The sequence below is a fragment of the Mobula hypostoma genome, chromosome 1 (assembly GCF_963921235.1).
Source record: "Mobula hypostoma chromosome 1, sMobHyp1.1, whole genome shotgun sequence".
NCBI lineage: Eukaryota > Metazoa > Chordata > Chondrichthyes > Myliobatiformes > Myliobatidae > Mobula > Mobula hypostoma.
The window spans coordinates 210096341-210116770 of record NC_086097.1 but is presented as its reverse complement, the minus strand read 5'-3'; the positions used below and the strand labels follow the sequence as shown (position 1 = coordinate 210116770).

Below are 20430 nucleotides of genomic sequence, written 5' to 3'. Positions count from 1 at the left end.
TCCATTTGGACTACAGAGCAGCAACACAGAGATATTCTCTGAAAGAAATGAATGGAATTGGATTTATTCCTAGTTAATTTGAAAGTGTGAACTCCGACATATTCCAGTGAAATAATAAAGAATAATGGACTCTGAAATTTGGAAAATCTAATCTCACCAATTTTTTTATTTGCACAGGATTTTCAGTGTAATTTATTTCTTTCAATAGTACTGTCATTTAGTATTGTTTACTGATGGATTAACTAAACTGTTTTCAACCTCAACTGAGAATTAATTGGTTCCCGATGAGCAAAAGGATCCTTAACATGAGTATAGCAAGGGGTGTGGTGGTAGTGTGGATAAACTGCAGCTTAATGTGAAAAAGACTAAGGAGCTGGTGGTAGACCTGAGGAGAGCTAAGGTACCGGTGACCCCTGTTTCCACCCAGGGGGTCAGTGTGGACATGGTGGAGGATTACAAATACCTGGGGATACGAATTGACAATAAACTGGACTGGTCAAAGAACACTGAGGCTGTCTACAAGAAGGGTCTCTATTTCGTGAGGAGACTGAGGTCCTTTAACATCTGCCGGACGACGCTGAGGATATTCTACGAGTCTGTGGTGGCCAGTGCTATCATGTTTGCTGTTGTGTGCTGGGGCAGCAGGCTGAGGGTAGCAGACACCAACAGAATCAACAAGCTAATTCGTAAGGCCAGTGATGTTGTGGGGATGGAACTAGACTCTCTGACGGTGCTGTCTGAAAAGAGGATGCTGTCCAAGTTGCAGGCCATATTGGACAATGTCTCCTATCCACTACATAATGTACTGGTTGGGCACAGGAGTACATTCAGCCAGAGACTCATTCCACTGAGATGCAACACAGAGCTTCATAGAAAATTATTCCTGCCTGTGGCTATCAAACTTTACAACTCCTCCTTTGGAGGATCAGACACCCTGAGCCAATCGGCTGGTCCTGGACTTATTTCCTGGCATAATTTACATATTACTATTTAATTATTTATGGTTTTTTTACTATTTAATTATTTATGGTGCAACTGTAATGAAATCCAATTTCCCCCGGGATCAATAAAGTATGACTATGACTATGACTAAGCTCCCACTACCTATTAAATGCTCCCAATGGCGTGCACCTCAGATAGCTTCTGACAACCAAGCCCAGCTCCTGACTTTCATGTGTGGCTTATCTACTAGACCCAGTGGAGGTGTTTCTACTGACAGGAGACGAGGCAAAGGCGGGTTACTGGCACCCTGGAATCAGTCACTTTAGGAGCTGGGGTTTGTCATCCATAGTTGGCAGCTCATTTAGGAGAAGGAAAACTCTGATGTCAAACCTCAAACAAGAGAAAATCTGCAGATGCTGGAAATCCAAGCAACACACACAAACTGCTGGAGGAACTCAGCAGGCCACGCAGCACCTATGGAAAAAGAGTACAGGCGACGTTTTGGGCCGAGACCCTTCAGCAGGACTCAAAACTCTGCTGCCTTGTGGCTGTACTCTCTCACGGGGAAGGCTTTGGGAGTAAAGCCCGAGGAAAAATCCGGAGCTGCAGTCCCTAAGGCTGTCTTACAATGAGTTCAAAGCTGACTGGCAATTCCTGTGACGCCACTGGTGCCAAATTGTATCGGTCTCTGCCATTCCTTTGAATTCATCTGCTGTGTGGAGAGGGGGAATCTGCTGCATGGGAATGCTTGGTCTCCATATCGTACTGCCTTGCATATCACAGACAGCAGGATCACAATATCCATGGTTGACCCCAGTCAGTGGAGGGCCTCAATGAGGAAAGATGAATTCCACACAATCGGTGTGTTGTACTTCATCTGAACTTATAACGAGGCCATCATTTAATATCCATTCCTCATTATCATTAAGGTAATGGTGGGCTGCCTTAGACCATTGCTGTTCTGATGGTGGAGGAACTCCCACAGTGCTACTGCTCCTATAATGAAGGTAGGGCTTTGCTTGGGAGATCAACTTAAGGCGGTGACTTTTCCCTGTCTGTTCTGCCTTTCGCTTCTGAGTTCTATATCTAAAGTCCTGGAAGAATATTAAAATATGCTAATGCCTAGTTGATATTCTCATATCCTTCCAGGACTTTAGATGTAGGCATAATATTTCCCCTGGCCGTGGTGTCTAGAAACTTTAACAAAATAGCAGACTGGCTATTTAAGATCAGAAATGAGATTGCCAGTAAATTCAAGGCCTATCAATAGATGTTTGGATAAAATATATGGATTACTGTAGAAGCATTGCCCTGATTTAAAATAAAATTGCCTTTAATTGCAGAGCAGGCATTCCCTACTTCTGTTCTCTGTGCTCTTTTTAAAAAAAATAATTAATTGAATTAGTCCAAGCTCTCAGGAGGAGAGCATTGGACAATCTAACTTGCTTCATTTTTGCACTCAGCCTTCATTGAAAGTAAAAATGTGCACCCAGATCATTCTTCCCACTCAGCGGAAGAACATAACACATTTTGTAGAATTTTAACCATTTTGATTGGCCGTAGGATCTCTTTGCTATGACTATTTTTTTGCTTTTTAGTAAAAGGACCCTCTTGGAAATTTGTTCATTTCAACCTCTCATTCTTCTAAACTCAAGAGATCCATACACAGCATTTCCGATGCAGGTGTCACTGTGGTCAAATATAATTGGAGCAAGGTGTCACTGCACTCCAGTATTATTAGCATGCAGTATACATATCCCTGAGATGTAGTTTCACCAGGAAAGCACCTCATTCAAGGCAGATCTTGCTACACTATGGATGCACTTCTACATTTCTTATTGAAGCATGATTGAAGCACTAGGCTTGTTGACAATGGTGAAGCGAAGGATTTTCTGGATTAACTTACTGTATCAATGAGCTGGTGGTCATAATAGGCTAAATGATTTTGGTTACAAACTGAAATATAACTTCAGAAAATGTAGAGCAGATTCCATATTACAGATATCTGGCACCTGATGATTTAGAAATCCAGCATCTATTGTATGTGTAGTCTGGACTGTGAGCTGGATGCAGCATGCAAGTAGAGTCCGCAGCCAGAGTTGGAGTTGGAATCAGGAATATTGGTAAGATTTTGACTGAACTCAACTTGGAGGCCATTTTGCTCTTTTTTTTTGCTCCCTTTAAACTTGCAGCATTTATTGGAAAATTTATTATACAACTGTTTAAACAAATGATGTAAATGTGCATTTGGGCATGAAAAGGAGTACATCCAACAATCTGGAAAATCAGCAAAGTCCCAAGGGTTCTGTGTTATCGAAACTCTACTTTATTTACTTCATTACTTTGGATGTGCATGAAGGTAGGTAAGCTACTGATGCAGCATACAGTAATTGTTAAAATACCTCTGTAAATACTTCACTTTTGACCCACATTCCCCCTTCCAAGAATACAATTGCTCTAATCGCAGTCACTAATTACTTGTGTCTGGATCTTGGGTATGGAGAGAATTGATTTTCTGTCCACAATTGTATATGTTGCAGAAAGGGACAGTGTGCAAAAGCAAGACAGCAGAATTACAGAGCAACGAAAATAATATCAATGCTCCTTATTTTCTTCCTGCAGATAAGTCTAACTGAAGAAGGAAGTGGCTACTTACTCTTCAAGCACTTTTAGCTTTTCACCTTTTTTGAAAGAAAGATCATCATCATGGTTTCCATCGTATGGATATAAGGCAATAACAACTTTGCCATCAGTCTCTGCTCAGACATATAGAAGGCAGGTTATTAATTTCATTCCACATCAAGAAACAATTATCCACACTGAAATTTGTTTTGTAATACAAGTTTACCTTCAAATTTCTGAAACTTCTGCCCAGGTAAAAGATGAGTATCCCTCTTTGAATTCTGCAACAAGATATTGTTATTCAAGAATGCCAATATTCTGAATGCCAAAATGTTTAAAGTGGTGCAGCTCATTAATTCAAACCACCTCACCAAATCAGATGATGATCATTGGATTTTGTTTCCCACATATCAATATACAAAGCAATCAATTGATTATTAGCTTCAAATGATGTAGTAACGAGAAAACTGCTCACAAGCTCTGCTTGGAATTAAGAAAGCATTATATCGTGTGGTATTGCAAATGGATCAGCTGAATAGCTGATCCATATCACATGCATGCGAATCATTCAAAATACAAAAGAAACAAGAGCATGCTTTTAATACCATAGGTGTAAATGCATTAATTCCATTGCATAAAGAAACAAGAGCATGCTTTTAATACCATAGGTGTAAATGCATTAATTCCATTGCATAGAAGGTACAATTCTGTCTGCATTGCTTTTCATATTAAAACAAGGTTGCATGATTATATTAAAATAAAGAGATATGCAGACAATTGAGGAAAAATGTTTTCCCCTCCCAAAGCATACCTTGCTCTGCTTCAGTGATCAAGTTTGACGGGGGCATTGAAGAACTAGAGTTATAATTATTTAATTACTATACTCAAAAAGTTACAGCTAGAAGTCTCTAAAGAAATTATAGAGCAGTGCTCTGTATAATTTGATAAACTCATATTTCCAGTAACTGGCCAGTCCCATCTCCCTTGAGGGGCACATTCACACAGAGTAGGAGAAAGGTGAGGAAAACACTGCATCCATATACTTGACACCACCAGGCTAGTACCACCACTGTCAAACAGGCTTGCCTTTCTACCTGGCAGTTAGGTCGCAGAAATGTAGAGAAGCAGTGTATCAGTCTATTCCACAAAGCTCTGATGAGAATCAAGACAGTAGAGTGTAGGTGGGAACACCTGTATGGATCCTCATGGAAATGCTCATTGTATTATTGGTAAATTCCAAGAGCTGTCAAGGAAAGTGGCATATTCCAAATCCATCCTGGACGCACAGTTCAAAGGTTTGCAGATCGTGTTGGCAGGCAGCGATAGATGATGGAAGCTAAATCCTACTCAATGGGAGAAGCCAGACAGAAGCTTTGCACCACAGAGGAAAGCAGGCCCATTCTCATGGCAACTTTTGTGCAAGCTTGTAGATAGGGGGAGGGTCCTCAAAAGAATTTCTATTCAGTCATGTCGGCATCAAAGTGTATCACTTTGTTATTGAACACCTGTTCTTCCACTCTCCCGTCCAGCTTTGGGCAAGGATGGGGGGGGAGGGAGGTGCGAGTGGAGAGTTTGATGACATTGACCAGGTCCACCCTGTCTGATGGCAAGATTTCTGTTGGTGCAGTGGAAGAAAATGATGCATCCAAACACTCTTTGGAATGCAGAACAAAAATCCCTGTAGAGCTATGGACATCCCTGACTCACACCCAATGGCGTTTACAGTGGTGGTCCTAGTGGTCACTATACATGTGAGCAGTGCACAGACAGAATCAGAAGATATGATCAAGTCTTTTGAAAAACAGTGGCTGATAAATGTAGAGGGCCAGATGTTGAATGGAGTCTAAATTTCCTGGAAAATGGCACATCATTGAGCCTATGGGAAGTCTGCATTCCTTGCAAATCCTTCTCCCTACTAAACTGATGGCCTCTGTTCTAGAATGAGCCAAAGTCCATCTTGCTAAGGTAAAAACATCAGCGTCCTCCCTAATGTCGTAGTGCACAGCAGACTGGGATAGGTTAATGAGCAATGAGTTGTAGGTAGGCTTTTCAGGATGTCAATGATCTTGACCCCCATGGGCAGTTTAGACCAAGCACATTGCTCCTCAGAGAACAGGAGGAAGGAAAATGACTAGTATTTGGGAAGGGGATCAATGGAAACAAACCCTTCTTCCATAACACATTCATCATTGTCCACAGACACAGCTTTGTGTCGTGCAGCACATCCACTGGAACCACTGCATGTTCCCATGGCAATGAAGTAACTGGACTTGTTAATGTGGCTCTGTGCTCATTCTATGGCATGATTGCAAACTTTGGGAATGGGATCTCTAAGCCTATTTCACGTAATGAAAAGGCATCAAGAAGAAAGGAGCAGGGTGAAGACAAGGCAAACCAACTCACATTGGAGGAAAATAAAGTAGCATGTTCTCTGCAAGTATTGAGAAGTTCTTTCCTCCAAAAGGAAAGAAAACTGTGTAAAACTGTTTTTCTTGAATGGCATCAAAGGATATGAAACTTCAAATGAAACAAAGCTCCAGTCAGATACATCATCACTTTGACTGAGTTAGCAGATATTAGGGGCTGAATGGCATAATTCATTTTATCTGCAATGATTTGATCAAGATGCAAACCCACTGGAGAATGGCAAGGTAAGTGGTGGCAAAGTCCTGGGAGATGTTTAACCAAACAGAATGCTGTTTGAGATTAGGCCTTTTTTTTAAAATCACAGTGGAAGATGCAGCAACAGATTAAAGTTCTTGCATGGCATTACAGAGAAGATGGGTGGATTGAAAAATGGTACAACTTGTTTTCCCACCTTGTACTCAAGAGGGGAGATACTGCATGGTTAAAATATTAATCACACGGCGGCCATATAACAATTTGTGAGCACATTTTGGTTGAGATGATACCAGGGAAGCTGGTAAAACAGAATTTAGATAAATATATATCAATGGAGTAGGCATGCTTAGATGAAGGGAATACCTTAATATGTGAATCAACTATGCATTAAATAATATAGAGCACTGATTATTAGTAATGGAAAATTAATTGGTAGATGAAATAAAATCAAGTCAAATCTTTAATTATAATTCATAGGTTTGGAATTGGGACAATGAATGTTTAAGTAGGTCAGTCATGCATCTGCCTGGCTTTTTGCAATGATGCTTTCCCTTCACTTCTCTACTTACTGGCACTTGTGTATTGGATGTTGGATCTCTCACATAAATAGTTGGTTCAGATTTACGTACTCGATTTTCTTTCAGTTCTTTTGGTTCTTCCGAGAAGTTCTTTGACTTTATACATCCCATATTTTCTGTAAAACAATATATTATTGAGGCTCTGCAAGATTTAACTGCTGTTCATGCCACATATTCCAAATATTCCGCAAGAAATCGAACTAGGTAAAACTTATGTTGTCATGAGCATTTAGGGGTGAAGTTTTGGCTGTGATTGAACCATATTGAAAATAATGTAGATTGATGTGTAAAACTAGCTACTGATATGCTGCTATACAAGATTAATTTGAGATCACTTTGTACATTAAGAACCATTTTCCAAAAATATAGATTTACAATTCACACTTTAGCATTTATTTCTAAAGCTCACCCTACCACATTGGCAAAAATGTTGATAATTGGATATAAAGTCCCCGTTTTCCTCAATTTCAAAGCTGCTGTTGATAACAGATCAATCAAAATACTATCTAAGTCACTCAGCAACTGATCTTGGGTGGCCTTTTCACATCTAGGAAGTAACTCTCCTTATCAACCCTTTCCCGCCCTCTCATCTGCCTCTTCCGCAACTATTTTAGAACATAGGACATAGAAAACCTACAGCACAATACAGGCCCTTTGGCCCACAAAGCTGTGCCAAACATGTCCTGACCTCAGAAATTACCTAGGCTTACCCATTGCCCTCTATTTTTCCAAGTTCCATGCACCTACGCAGGAGTCTCTTAAAAGACCCTATCATATCCGCCTCCACCACTGTCGCCAGCAGCCCATTCTAAGCACTCACCACTCTCTGTATAAAAAACTTACCCCTGACATCTCCTCTGTACCTCCTTCCAAGCATCTTAAAGCTGCCCTCTCGTGCTAGCCATTTCAACCCTGGGAAAAAGCCTCTGACTATTTACATGATCAATGTCTCTGATCAGAAAAGGCAGCGTTCACTCAATCTATTCTCATAAGGCATGCTCTTCAATCCAGGCAACATCCTTGTAAATCTCCTCTGCATCCTTTCTATGGTTTCTACATCTTTCCTGCAGTGAGGCGACCAGAACTGAGCATAGTACTCCAAGTGGGGTCTGACCAGGATCCTATGTAGCTGCAACATTACCTCTTGGCTCCTAAACACAATCCCACGATTGATGAAGGCCAATACACCATATGCCTTCTTAACCATAGAGTCAACATGCGCAACAGCTTTGAGCATCCTATGGACTCGGACCCGAAGATCCCTCTAATCATCCACACTGCCAAGAGCCTTACCATTAATACTATATTCTGCCATCATATTTGACCTACCAAAATGAACCACCATACACTTACCTGGGTTGAACTCCATCTGCCACTTCTCAGCACAGATTTGATTCCCATCAATGTCCCGCTGTAACCTCTGACAGCCCTCCACACTATCCACAACACCTCCAACCTTTGTGTCATCAGAAAACTTACTAACCCATCCCTCCACTTCCTTGTCCAGGTCATTTATAAAAATCACAAAGAGTAGGGATTCCAGAACAGATCCCACTTGTCACCGACCTCCATGCAGAATATGACCCATCTACAACCACTCTTTGCCTTCTGTGGGCAAGCCAGTTCTGGATCCACAAAGCAATGACCCCTTGGATCCCTTGCCTCCTTACTTTCTCAGTAAGCCTTGCATGGGGTACCTTGTCAAATGCCTTGCTGAAATCTATATACATTACATCTCTACCTTCATCAATGTGTTTAGTCACATCCTCAAAACATTCAATCAGGCTCATAAGGCACAATCTACTTTTGACAAAGCCTACCTTTGACTATTCCTACTCATATTATGCCTCTCCAAATGTTCATAAATCCTGCCTCTCAGGATCTTCCCATCAACTTACCAACCACTGAAGTAAGACTCACTGGCCCCAATGTCATTTTCAATCTTTAATCTTTCCTCTCATTCTGATCCACAGTACAATAGTGTCAATGCATATTCCTCACCAAAATGTATTGACAAAAGTCATTCAAATCAGGCATGTTCTAAATATATATTTTGCATCTTTACATAATACAATAAAAACTCAAAAAAATTGTTTTAATTACACAGAGAATGATTGTAAGCATTGGAATGCCAAACTCTTTAGATTTCCAGTTTAGGCAATTTTACTTCAATGAGCACAGCCTGACTAGCATTTATCACAATTAAAGTAATGATTTATATTAACTTTCCGATTCACATTAATATTTGTCAGTTCTTACCACACATTGACATTTCCTGAGATTGCATTCTAATCTTTGACACTCAGTGAATGAAGACACTGAGAAAAGTTCTGCTAACTGGAATTACATTTTCTTTGAAGTCGAATTGTGATCCATCTTATGTTATAGTTTCTTGATCCTGATGTAACCTTTATAGAGAAAGCAATGTGCACTGTTTCTTCAGGATAAGAGCAACAACTGGTATACAAAATGTGCACTGCAGATGCTGTCTGTGCATCTCCATTCAAAAGGCTTCCCACAGAAGTTTGACAATGTGCTTCTGTGAGCCCTTCGGTGACGTGTAGAGATTAACAGGGAACTGCTCCAGGCTCATCTACCAGGGAACCAAGCAAGGAGAAGTAACAGAAATGTAGATCAACTGTGCACTGCAAGTAATTTCATGAGCAGAGGCATGAATAAAGTCATGATGTCAAGGATAATTCTAGGAGTGAGAGGGAAGTAAACCAAAGGGAGAAATGGATAAAAATGGATTTTATGATTCTGGTTTAGAGCAGCAACTAGAACACGTTTAGCCAAGCACAGGATAAAGTGAAGTTACACCTGGTTTTGTTGAATGGGTGAGCTGTTTTGGGTGGGGTGGGATTGGAGAAGAAGGGACCAGACCTTTGACAGGCACCCCTCTTATGCCTTTCTCAGATCTTTGTTGTGCAGCAAGACTGATATCACAGATTATTGACTTTATAAGTCTTATGCACAAATAACAGGATTGAAATATTCTTTAAGGAAGAGCTAGGTCTATTCTCTGCCGATCACTTTAAATAAAAAGTATTATATTCTGGAAAGGGAATCAGAACAACGTAACCTGTTGGACTTCAGTTATCTAAGAGGAAGTGTGGTGAATTTCCCAAATTTGTTTCCCCATTGAAGTGTTTCTCGTTATTCATTTTAATAATTAATAATTGATTTATTGTCTGTGCAGAATGTTACATATCTACAGGTGGGTGAGGAGAGCATGCATCATGATGCATTCAGTATTGTGGTGCTGTGGGGTAGGTTGGATGGAACAGCTGTATTTTTACTTATTTTTCACTGAGGATTCTGAAATGTATTGGTGTTGAGCATTTGTGGTTTGAAACTATGCATTTGCATTGATTATAATAATGGGGAAGTTACAGAAAGCAAATACAGTAAGAAAATATATGTTTGTTAAATATCGTGGCTAACTGTCTCCCTATTTCAGAGGCATTTAGTAGATGGTCACTTGAACAGTCACACAGGAAGGCAGCAGTAGAGACAGGGAACACAGGGAAAAAAAGTGCTGAGGAAGAGATTAACATCACCCACTCCCCCGCTCTCTTTTGGAGTTGCAGAGCGATGAAGGTCAATGTGGGGAGAGGAGGTCTGGCACATAAATTGAGACTTGTAACTCGAAACAGGAAACTTAAAATACGCAGGAGGCCTTTATATTGTGGGAAAGTAATACTGAGCTTAAACAGCAGCCCCTAAAAATTGAAAGGCCATACATGTTTAAGGGGACATTGAGCCTATTCAGACATATGTTTTGACACCCAGGGAGTTAAGTGGGTAAGTTAAGATGTAGCCCAACTACATATATATGAATCTAGCTTCATCTGAGCAGATGTCTCAATCTAGCTTCAAAAGGGTTTTAGAAGTGCATGAAAAAGACGCCTTTCAAAGTTACAGGCCTCCATTTTTATCACCTCCCCCCCCAACATAAAGCTTAAATAACTTCACTCTCCTGTGCCTGCTCATATCAGTTTTAGTTGCTGCTCCATCCACACTATTCCCATCACTTCTATTCCCATCACTTCTATTCCCATCCATTTCCTCCCTCTGATTGACTTTCCAATTACTCTGAGTTTCCTCTTTGACTTTACTCATTTTCTTGCTTTTGAAATCATTACACGTAATGTACAGCACTCTACCTCTCTACTTTATTGTCATTGTTTCTGAACTTTCTCTGTGATTTGCACCTTCAAAGGGCTTATTAAGATAAATACCTATACCTCCTCCAGAACAACAATCCCAATTGCCCATTAACTTGCTCACTACTGATCACCCTGCCAAATAGGAAATCTAGTAATCATCTTTCCAGTGTCCTCCTTAATTCCTACCCACCACGACCACCAACCCCCAAGCCCCAGTGTCAAATCTCTGAACCCTGACAATTAGCCACATTTCCCTTCAAAATATTTGACCACTGTGAATGAAGGCTTGCTAATCTTATTTTGGATGACTTCACTGTAAACGCTGGCATTCAGAGAAGACTGTATGTTCTTTAGCACAAAACACTGCAAGTGCAGCAAGTAATTTGTATGCATTTTAGGTCACCGACCTACAGGAACAATACCAATAAGATAGAAAGAGTACAGAGAAAATTTACAAGGATGTTGCTGGGATTTGAGGACCTGAGTTATAGGGAAAGGTTAGAATTTTATTGCCTAGAGCATAGAACGAGGGGAGATTTGACAGGAGTATACAAAATTAATGAGGGGTATAGAGAGGATAAATGTAAGCAGGCTTTCTCCAGATGTTGGTTGAGCCCAGAACTAGAGGTCATGGGTTAATGGTGAAAGGTGAAATGTTTAAAGGGAACTTCTTCACTCAGAGGGTGCTGAGTGTGAAATGTCCTGCCAACAGAAGTGGTGGACACAGGTTCGATTTCAGCACTTAAGAGAAGTTTGGATAGGCATATGGATGGGAGGGGGTATGGAGAGCTATCCTTCAGGTGAAGGTTGATGGGACTAGGTAGAATAATATTTCAGCACTGACTAGATAGGTCAAAGAGCCAGTTTCTGTGCTGTATTGCTCTATGACTCTATTTGGAAGTAATTCATCTCTAGGGAAAGGAAGCAATAATCGATGGCTAATTAGTCATAGTCATAATCATACTTTATTGATCCCGGGGGAAATTGGTTTTTGTTACAGTTGCACCATAAATAATAAATAGTAATAAAACCATAAATAGTTAAATAGTAATATGTAAATTATGCCAGGAAATAAATCCAGGACCCGCCTATTGGCTCAGGGTGTCTGACCCTCTAAGGGAGGAGTTGTAAAGTTTGATGGCCACAGGCAGGAATGACTTCCTATGACGCTCTGTGTTGCATCTCGATGGAATGAGTCTCTGGCTGAATGTACTCCTGTGCCCAACCAGTTCATTATGTAGTGGATGGAAGACATTGTCCAAGATGGCATGCAACTTGGACAGCATCCTCTTTTCAGACACCACCGTCAGAGAGTCCAGTTCCATCCCCACAACATCACTGGCCTTACGAATGAGCTTGTTGATTCTGTTGGTGTCTGCTACCCTCAGCCTTCTGCCCCAGCACACAACATAAAGGATACCTCCCTGCCTGCTGTGACGTCCCACTATCTTCTTTCATTCAAAATGTTGCAGTCATATTTTGGAGATTGCCAAATATAATCCAATCCCTCTGGCACTCTACTTCCTAGAGCATGGCATCTTCTTCCACTTCTGTTATCACATATAAAGTCCTTGTTCTACTACTCATACAGGTAACAAAAGTTGACCATAAGGTATCTCAACTCTTTGCTTCTTGCTATCTAGTGACTTCTCAACCAAAGATTTCAAACCTTACCTCAATTTATCTCCTGAGCTTACTGCTCTCCTCCCTTAATCATCCTCTCCATATTCAGAGCCATCTCTTTTAACATTAGCATTTCATATACTCATACTATATGACTGGGTTCCAGCAGGACGCAGGCCCGAGAGCAGGGGATGAGCCAATATTTGGGTGCTGAAATGGACTTGGAGGCAATTCAAAGCCGTAGAGTTGAGGCAGTGGGGCCCAGTCCCGAGAGCAACAAACAAGCCGGTGTTTGACTGATTTCAGCACCAGGCCGAATCAGGGTGATGGATTCCAGGCCTGAGAGTGTATCGAAGTGGCGGGGCGCAGGTCTGAGAATGAGGAATGACCTGCTATTTGGCAGATTTATGTATCGGGCCAATTTGAAAAGGTTGGGGCCAGAGACAAGTGATGGGCTGATGTTCAACTTGCTGCTCTGCGCTGAACTGAGGCTGTGGCCTGCAACTAATTGGGTTCCAGATCGACTGTGACTGGCTTTGTGGTTTTGAACTTACTTTTGTGAACTTCATTTCCGGATGTTATTTGTTTACTTTTATCGTTTGCACAATTTGTTTTTTCTTCCTGCAGATTGTGTGCTTGATGATATTGTTTAAATGAGTTCTACTGGGTTTCTTTGTTTTGTGCCTGCCCGAAAGGAGACAAATCTCAAGGTTGTATAAAGTATACATACTTTGATAATAAATGTAATTTGAACTTTAAGATCAGGTCTGATCAAATCCTTTTATCACTATCTCCCCACAACCCTTTTCCCCTCCTAATCAGAATTCCTGCAGTTCCAGAAAAGGATTAAAACATTTTCAATCCCATTAAAAACTATCTTCAGTTTTTCATTTACCCCAACCTCAGCTCCATATTTAACATGTATTCCTTCTTGTCCTATTCAACTCATGTCCTTCCAACAGCATCGTGCTCGCATTTCCTCCATTCATAAAGTAACATTCTTTAACATTTAAAGAATGAGGCAGTTCACAGCCCCAGACCCTAGATCACTCAGGTCCTTCACCCATTTTTGCTACAAAAGATTGAGATATTTAATTAACTGTGCCTGCAGTCTCCTCTTATCAGTTCCACAAACTCAAAATCATCTCAATGTTACCACTCTGTTAACCTCAAACATGGTACATTGGTTTCTTTCCCACCTCTCCTCAGGGCCTCACCAACTGCATCTTATCCACTGGGGCGATCCTCCAGTTCTCTCAATCCTTTTCTCTAAAGAGAGAAGACCAAGTAGGAATAAACTGGCTATTTTTGGGAGGCTGTGACAGTGGGTTGCCATAGAGATCCATGCTGAGACTGCAGCCATTCACAATCTATATAGACAATCTGAATGAAGAGGTCAACTGCAATATATCCAAGCTTACTGAGCTACAAAGCTGGCTACCATTGGATAGTGGGGGAGATTCTGTCAGGTAAAGGGGCACATACAAGGCATACAAGGTTACTTGGGGAAATGTGAGGTCATCTGTTTGGGGAGAAAATAGTACACATTTTTAAAATGGCATAAGATCAAAAGTGTTGGTGTTCAGAGGAACACATACAAAATGTTGGAGGAATTTAACAGGTCAGGCAGTATCCATGAAAAAGAATAAACAGTTGACGGTTTGGGCTGAGACCCTTCATCAGGACTGGAAAGGAAGGAGGAAGAAACCAGAATAAGAAGATGGGGGAACAGGTAAGAATACAAACTAGGAAGCCAGCTGGAGGGGGTAATGGAGATGAAACGTGAAGCTGGGAAGTGATAAGTTTAAAATGTAAGTTGCTGAAGAAAAAGGAATCGGTTAGGAGAGGACAGTGGACCATGGAAAAAGGGAAGGAGGAGGGCCATCGGGGGAGGTGAGAAGTTGGTAAGAATAGAAGAGGTAAGAGGTGAGCCGGGGGGGGGGGGGACAGGAAAATGAAAGGTGAAGGAAGAGGGAGTGGGAAAAATTGCCAGAAGTTAGAGAAATCAGTGTTCTTACCATCAGGATGGGGGCTACCCAGATGGAACATGAAGTGTTGCTCCTCCTACCTGAAGGTTGAGCATTTGTGGCAGAAGAAGAGGCCATGAACCAATACAAGACCATAAGGCCATAAGACCATAAGACATAGGAGCAGAATTAGGCCATTTGGCCCATCAAGTCTGTTCCACCATTCAATCATAGCTGATCCTTTTTTCCCCTCATCAGCCCCACTCCCTGGCATTCTCCGCATAACCTATGATGCCATGGCCAACCAATAACCTATCACTCTCCACCTTAAATACACCCAATGACCTGACCTCTACAGCTGCCTGTGGCAATAAATTCCACAAATTCACCACCCTCTGATGAACGAAATTTCTCCACATCTCTGTTTTAAATGGATGTCCCTCTATCCTGAGGCTGTTCCCTCTTGTTCTTGACTCCCCCAACATGGGAAACATCCTTTCTACATTTACTCTGTCTTGGCTTTCAACATTCAGGAGGTTTCAGAACAGAACAGTTTTGGGGTCCTTATCTAAGAAAAATTGTGCTGGCATTGGAGAGGGTTCAAAGAGGGTCACAAGAATGATTCTGGGAATGAAAGGGCTATCGTGTGAGGATCGTTTGATGGCTCTGGGCCTGCACTCAGGGTGAGGCATCACTGGTGCCTTATAAAGCCTCAGCAACATATCCCTGGTCTTATATTCTTGACCCCTTGAAATGCACATGCCTTCCTCATCACTGACTCAAACAGCAAGTTAACCTTTAGGGTGTTCTGCACAAGGACTCCCAAGTCCCTTAGCATCTCAGATTTTTGGATTTTCTCCCCATTTAAAAAATAGACTGTACATTTACTTCTTCGACGAAAGTGCATGACCATGCATTTTCCAACATTGTATTTCATTTGCCACTCTCTTGCCCATTCTCTGAATCTGTCTAAGTCCTTCTGTAGTCTTCCTTTTTCCTCAGCACTACCTGCCCCTCCAGCAATCTTTGTATCATCTGAAAACTCAGCAACACAATCACCTATTCCATCATCTAAATCATTGATATAAAGCATAAAAAGAAGTGGTCCCAACACCAGCCCCTGCTGAAGACTGGCAGCCAACCAGAAAAAGATCCTTTTATTCCCACTCGCTGCCTCCTACCAATGCCAACACTCTAACCATGTTAGTAACTTTCATCTAGTGTCATGGGCTCTTAACTTAATAAGCAGCCTGATGCGTGGCACCTTGTGAAAGGCCTTCTAAAAGTCCAAATATACAACATCCATTGCATCTCCTTTATCTATTCTACCTGTAATCTCCTCAAAAAATTCCAACAAGTTTGTCAGGGCAAGATTTTCCCTTAAGGAAACCACATTGACTTTGTCCTATCTTGTCCTGTGTCACCAAGTAATCCACAACCTCATCCTTAACAATTGACTCCAACACCTTCTCAACCACTGAGGATAGGCTATCTGGTCTATACTTTCCTTTCTGCTGCCTCCCTCCTTTCTTAAAGAGTGGAGTGACATTTTCAAATTTCCAATCCTCCAGAACCATGCCAGAGTCCAATGATTCTTGAACGATCATTACTAATGCCTCTACAATCTCTACCACTACCTCTTTCAGAACCCTAGATTGCAGTTCATCTGGTCCAGGTGATTTATGTACCTTTAGATCTTTCAGCTTTTTGAGCACCTTCTCCCTTGTAATAGTAACTGCACCCACTTCTCTTCCCTTACACCTTTCAACACCTGGCATACTGCTAGTGTCTTCCACAGTGAAGACTGATGCAAAATACTCATCTAGTTCATCTGTCATCTCCTTGCCATCACTCCCCCCCCCCCCCCGTTATTTTTTCTCCGGCCTCATTATCTAGCTGTCCTATATCCACTCTCACCTCTCTTATTTTTTTATATATAATTGAAAAAGCTTTTTCAATCCAACTTGATACTGTTTGTTAGCTTGCCTTTATATTTTATCTTTTCCCTCCTAATTATTCTTTTAGTTGCTTTCTGTAGGATTTTAAATGATTCTGAATCCTCTATCTTCCTGCTAATTTTTGCTTCGTTGTATGCCACCTCCTTTGTTTTTACATTAGCCTTGACTTCCCTTGTCAGCCATGATTTTAGTCTTTTACCATTTGAGTACTTCTTTGTTTTTGGAATACATTTATCCTGCACCATCCTCATTTTTCCCACAAACTCAAGCTATTGCTGGTGTCATCTTTGCCAGCAATTTCCTTCCAATTTACTTTGGCCAACTCCTCTCTCATACCATTGTAATTTCTTTTATTCTACTGAAATTACCACTGATCCACTGATAAGATTATTTCTTCTGTTCTGTGCATTGAGATATAACATTCTGAGTACTGTATCTGTGGCCTTTTTGATTCTGCATTCCTAATGCACTGATACTTATCTTGCTGGCTGCAATTTTGTCCTATCATCTGCCTGACCTTCTTGACATCTGACTGCATGCTGTCTTTGCTTTTTTAACATCCAATCTATCCGACGTCCCTTTACTCCAGTTCCCATCCCCTTGCCAAATTAGTTTGAACCCTCCCCAACAGCTCTAACAAACCTGTCCACGGGAATATCGGTCCTGCTCGGGTTCAGGTGCAACCCGTCCCTTTTGTACAGGGCCATACCTCCCCCAGAAGAGTTCCCAATGATCCAAGCACCTGAAACTCTGACCCCTGCACCAGCTTCTCAGCCACGTATTTATCTGACAGATCATCCTGTTTCAAACCTCACTGGCCCTTGGCACAGGTAACAATCCAGAAATTACTACCTGTCGGAAGGGGAATGGGGATTGGAATTAAGATAGTTAGTCACCAAGAAATGCTGCTTGTTGTGGATAGAGAAAAAGTACTCGACAAAGGGGCCCCCCCCAATCTACGTTGGATCTCACCAAGGGAGAGGTGGCTGCATTTGAAGCACCAGGTACAGTAAGCAACCTAAACAGATGGTTCGGCGCAGCCAAGAAGGGCCAAAGGGCCTGTTTCTGTGCTGTAGTTTCTATGGTTCTATGGTTCTATACTTCACCAGGAAGGAGGGTTTGGGGCCCTAACAGGAGGTGAAAGGGGTGGAGGTGAATGGGCAGGTGTCGCACTCCTTCTGTTTGCAGGGATAAGTGCCGGGAGAGAGATTAGTGAGCAGGGACAAGTAGGGAGTGTTCAAAGGAACTATTCGTCGTTTTCAGGAAGTCCTTCGAGTGGACTCAATAATTAGGAAGGCAAACAGCTAGCTGATTCCTATTGCAGCTCACAGCTTATGATCCTAATTGTTCCACATAAATATGACCATGGTGAGACCATATCTGCAATTTGTTTACTAGCCTGGAGTCCCTGTACAAGGAGGCTAACGTTTATAATGGAGGAAACCTTGCAGAAGTTCAGCAATGCAGTGTGTTTGTTTTATGAGGGAGGGATTAACAGATTAAGCCTAATCTAAGGTTAAAAGAATGACGTGCCCCTAACAAGGATTTGACAGGGTTAATGTAAAGATAATAATTTCCTGAGCCAGGATTTACATAACCAGTGGTTACAGTCTTAAAATAAGTCTGAGAGAAGATGAAAAGTGGATAAGGTATCTTGAATTATCTTCTCAAGAAGGCTGTGGAAGTTAGTCACAGTATATACAAAACAGAGATGGATTTTTAGATATTGACCAATTCAAAGGATGTGGGATTAGTGCAGGGAAGTGATGTTAGGGGTAAAAGATAAACTACGATTTTAAGGAATTTGTGGAGCTAATGTGAGGGAAAACAGATCCTACACTTGCTATTAATTCTTATGTTCCTAACTTGCTACCCCACAAGTTCCCTTCTAGCACCCTGATTCAGCTGGTGTTGTTGACAGAACCACCCCCTCCCTGTCCAACCGACATAAAGGAATCTTCTCTCACTTCAAATCTTTGTCCCTCACTTGCTCCAGTCTGAAAGCTTGTTGTTGTTGTTCCTTTTGGCACCTTGTGGTACATCAGGCAGCAACTTTGCTGTTTCTTTAGCATTTGTCTGTTTTTTTGTTTACGAGGCCGAGCTGCTAGCTCGATACTCAACCCAGGATGGTTGGAAAGCGTGCAGGGAGCCAGCTGGACCACACACCTTGAAGTCTGGTGTGGATGCCACTACGCCATCGGCTGGCTAGTCTCAAAGGTTTCTTATCTGAATATTCCTGAGCTAGCCATACAATCTGGTACGCTCAATCCAAGAATCAATCAATCAATACACGTCTCCAAAGCTTTTGACATCTCTGAGATCAATAAGATTCATATGCAGTTATCATTCTGCCAGTTTTCTATTTTTTTATACAAGAATGTTTTATTTTGAGAGGCTACATAAAACTTTTGGGTGGCGGGGTGAAGAGTTGTCTGTACCAAAAGACGTGTAAGGTGCTCCTTCCCTCTGGTAGCCTGCAAGGTGTAGCACTTCCTTAGCAACCCCCTCCCCCCCCCCCGCATCAGGGTCATGAGAAGCCATGGAGGTGGGAAGGTGGTGGATGGTCAAATGAGCAGCTGGTGCATATCCCAGCTTCTGTCTATGCAACCACTGGCTCCAGGCAGGCAATCTCTGAAAAGCATTGATTATGGGGCTGGGGTCGCCTGCCTTGTAAGACACTGCCCAGAAGAAGGCAATGACAAACCACTTCGGTAGAGTTTTGCCAAGAACAATCATGATCGTAGGTCATGAATGCCCACATCATACAATGCAACACATAGAGCAGCAGTGTTCTGTACTGCGTGTGGGATGTGGGAAGTCTGGGAGACCTCTGGCAAATACACCTGCACCAGGTGCACTGAGCTGCAGATCCTGAAAGAACGTATTCATGAACTGGAGCTGCAGCACGATGACCTTCGACTCATACAGGAGAACGAGGAGGCGATCGGCAGGAGCTACAGGGAGGTAGTTACCCCCAGGATGCAAGAGACAAGCAACTGGTGACTGTCAGGAGAAAGAGGGGAAATACACAGCCAGTGCAGAGTACACCTGTGGCTGTTCCCCTCAGTAATAATTATATAACTTTACATACTATTAAGGGGGATGCCACAGTGACCGGGTCTCTGGCACTGAGTCTGGTGTTGTGGTTTAGAAGAGCAGAGAGGAGAAGAGGACCTGCAGTGTTGACAGGAGATTCTTTATTCAGAGGAACAGGGACGAGGTTCTGTGGGCACAATAGAGACACCCGATAGTATGTTGCCTCCCTAGTGTCAGGATCAGGGATGTCTCGGATCGTGTCCATGGCATTCTCAAGGGTGAGTGTGAACAGCCAGAAATCTTGGTACATTTTGACAACAATGATATACATAGATAAGGTGAGGAGGTCCTGAAGAGAGATTTTAGGGAGCTGAGGAACAGAACCTCAAGAGTAGTAATCTCAGGATAGCTGTCTGTGCCACGTGCCAGTGAGGGTAAGAATAGGATGAATGTGTGGCTGGGAACTGGTGTAGGGGGCAGGGGTGCAGGTATATGGATCATTGGGATCTCTTCTGGGAAGGTATGACCTGTACAAAAGGGATGGGTTACACCTGAACCCAAGGGGGACCAATATCCTTGTGGGCAGGTTGGCTAGAGTTGTTTTAGTTGGTCTAAACTAATTTGATAGGTGGGTGGGAACTGGAGTGATAGTGCTGAAGATGCAGAAGTTGGTTTACGTACAGAGGGAATGTGTAGTGAGATTCCCAGCAAGGAGAAGCTGATGATAGGGCAAAATTGCAGTCAACAGGATGAGTTGTAATGTAAAAGGTGGACAAAATTGACAAGGATGAATACAGGACTGAAGTTGTTATATTTGAATGTGCACAGTTCACGGAATAAGGTAGATGAACATAGCACAGTTACACATTGGCAAGTATATGTTGTAGACTCACTGAATCATGGCTGAAAGAAG

General features: G+C 42.0%; 1 protein-coding gene across 2 annotated transcripts in view; it reads right to left on the bottom strand.

Moving 5' to 3' along the window:
* lyn (LYN proto-oncogene, Src family tyrosine kinase) overlaps positions 1-20430 on the bottom strand; it is a 105588-nt gene that overhangs the window by 61347 nt on the left and 23811 nt on the right. Inside the window, exons 2-4 of one of the 2 annotated variants that reach the window (XM_063063808.1) lie at positions 6816-6880; positions 3791-3845; positions 3599-3698 (exon numbers count right to left, since the gene is read on the bottom strand). In XM_063063808.1, coding sequence (XP_062919878.1) covers positions 3599-3698; positions 3791-3845; positions 6816-6875 — 215 coding nt within the window. In that variant the 5' untranslated portion in view covers positions 6876-6880. Of the gene's footprint in view, positions 1-3598; positions 3699-3790; positions 3846-6755; positions 6881-20430 lie in introns of both variants that reach the window. The other variant, XM_063063800.1, reaches the window with a different exon arrangement.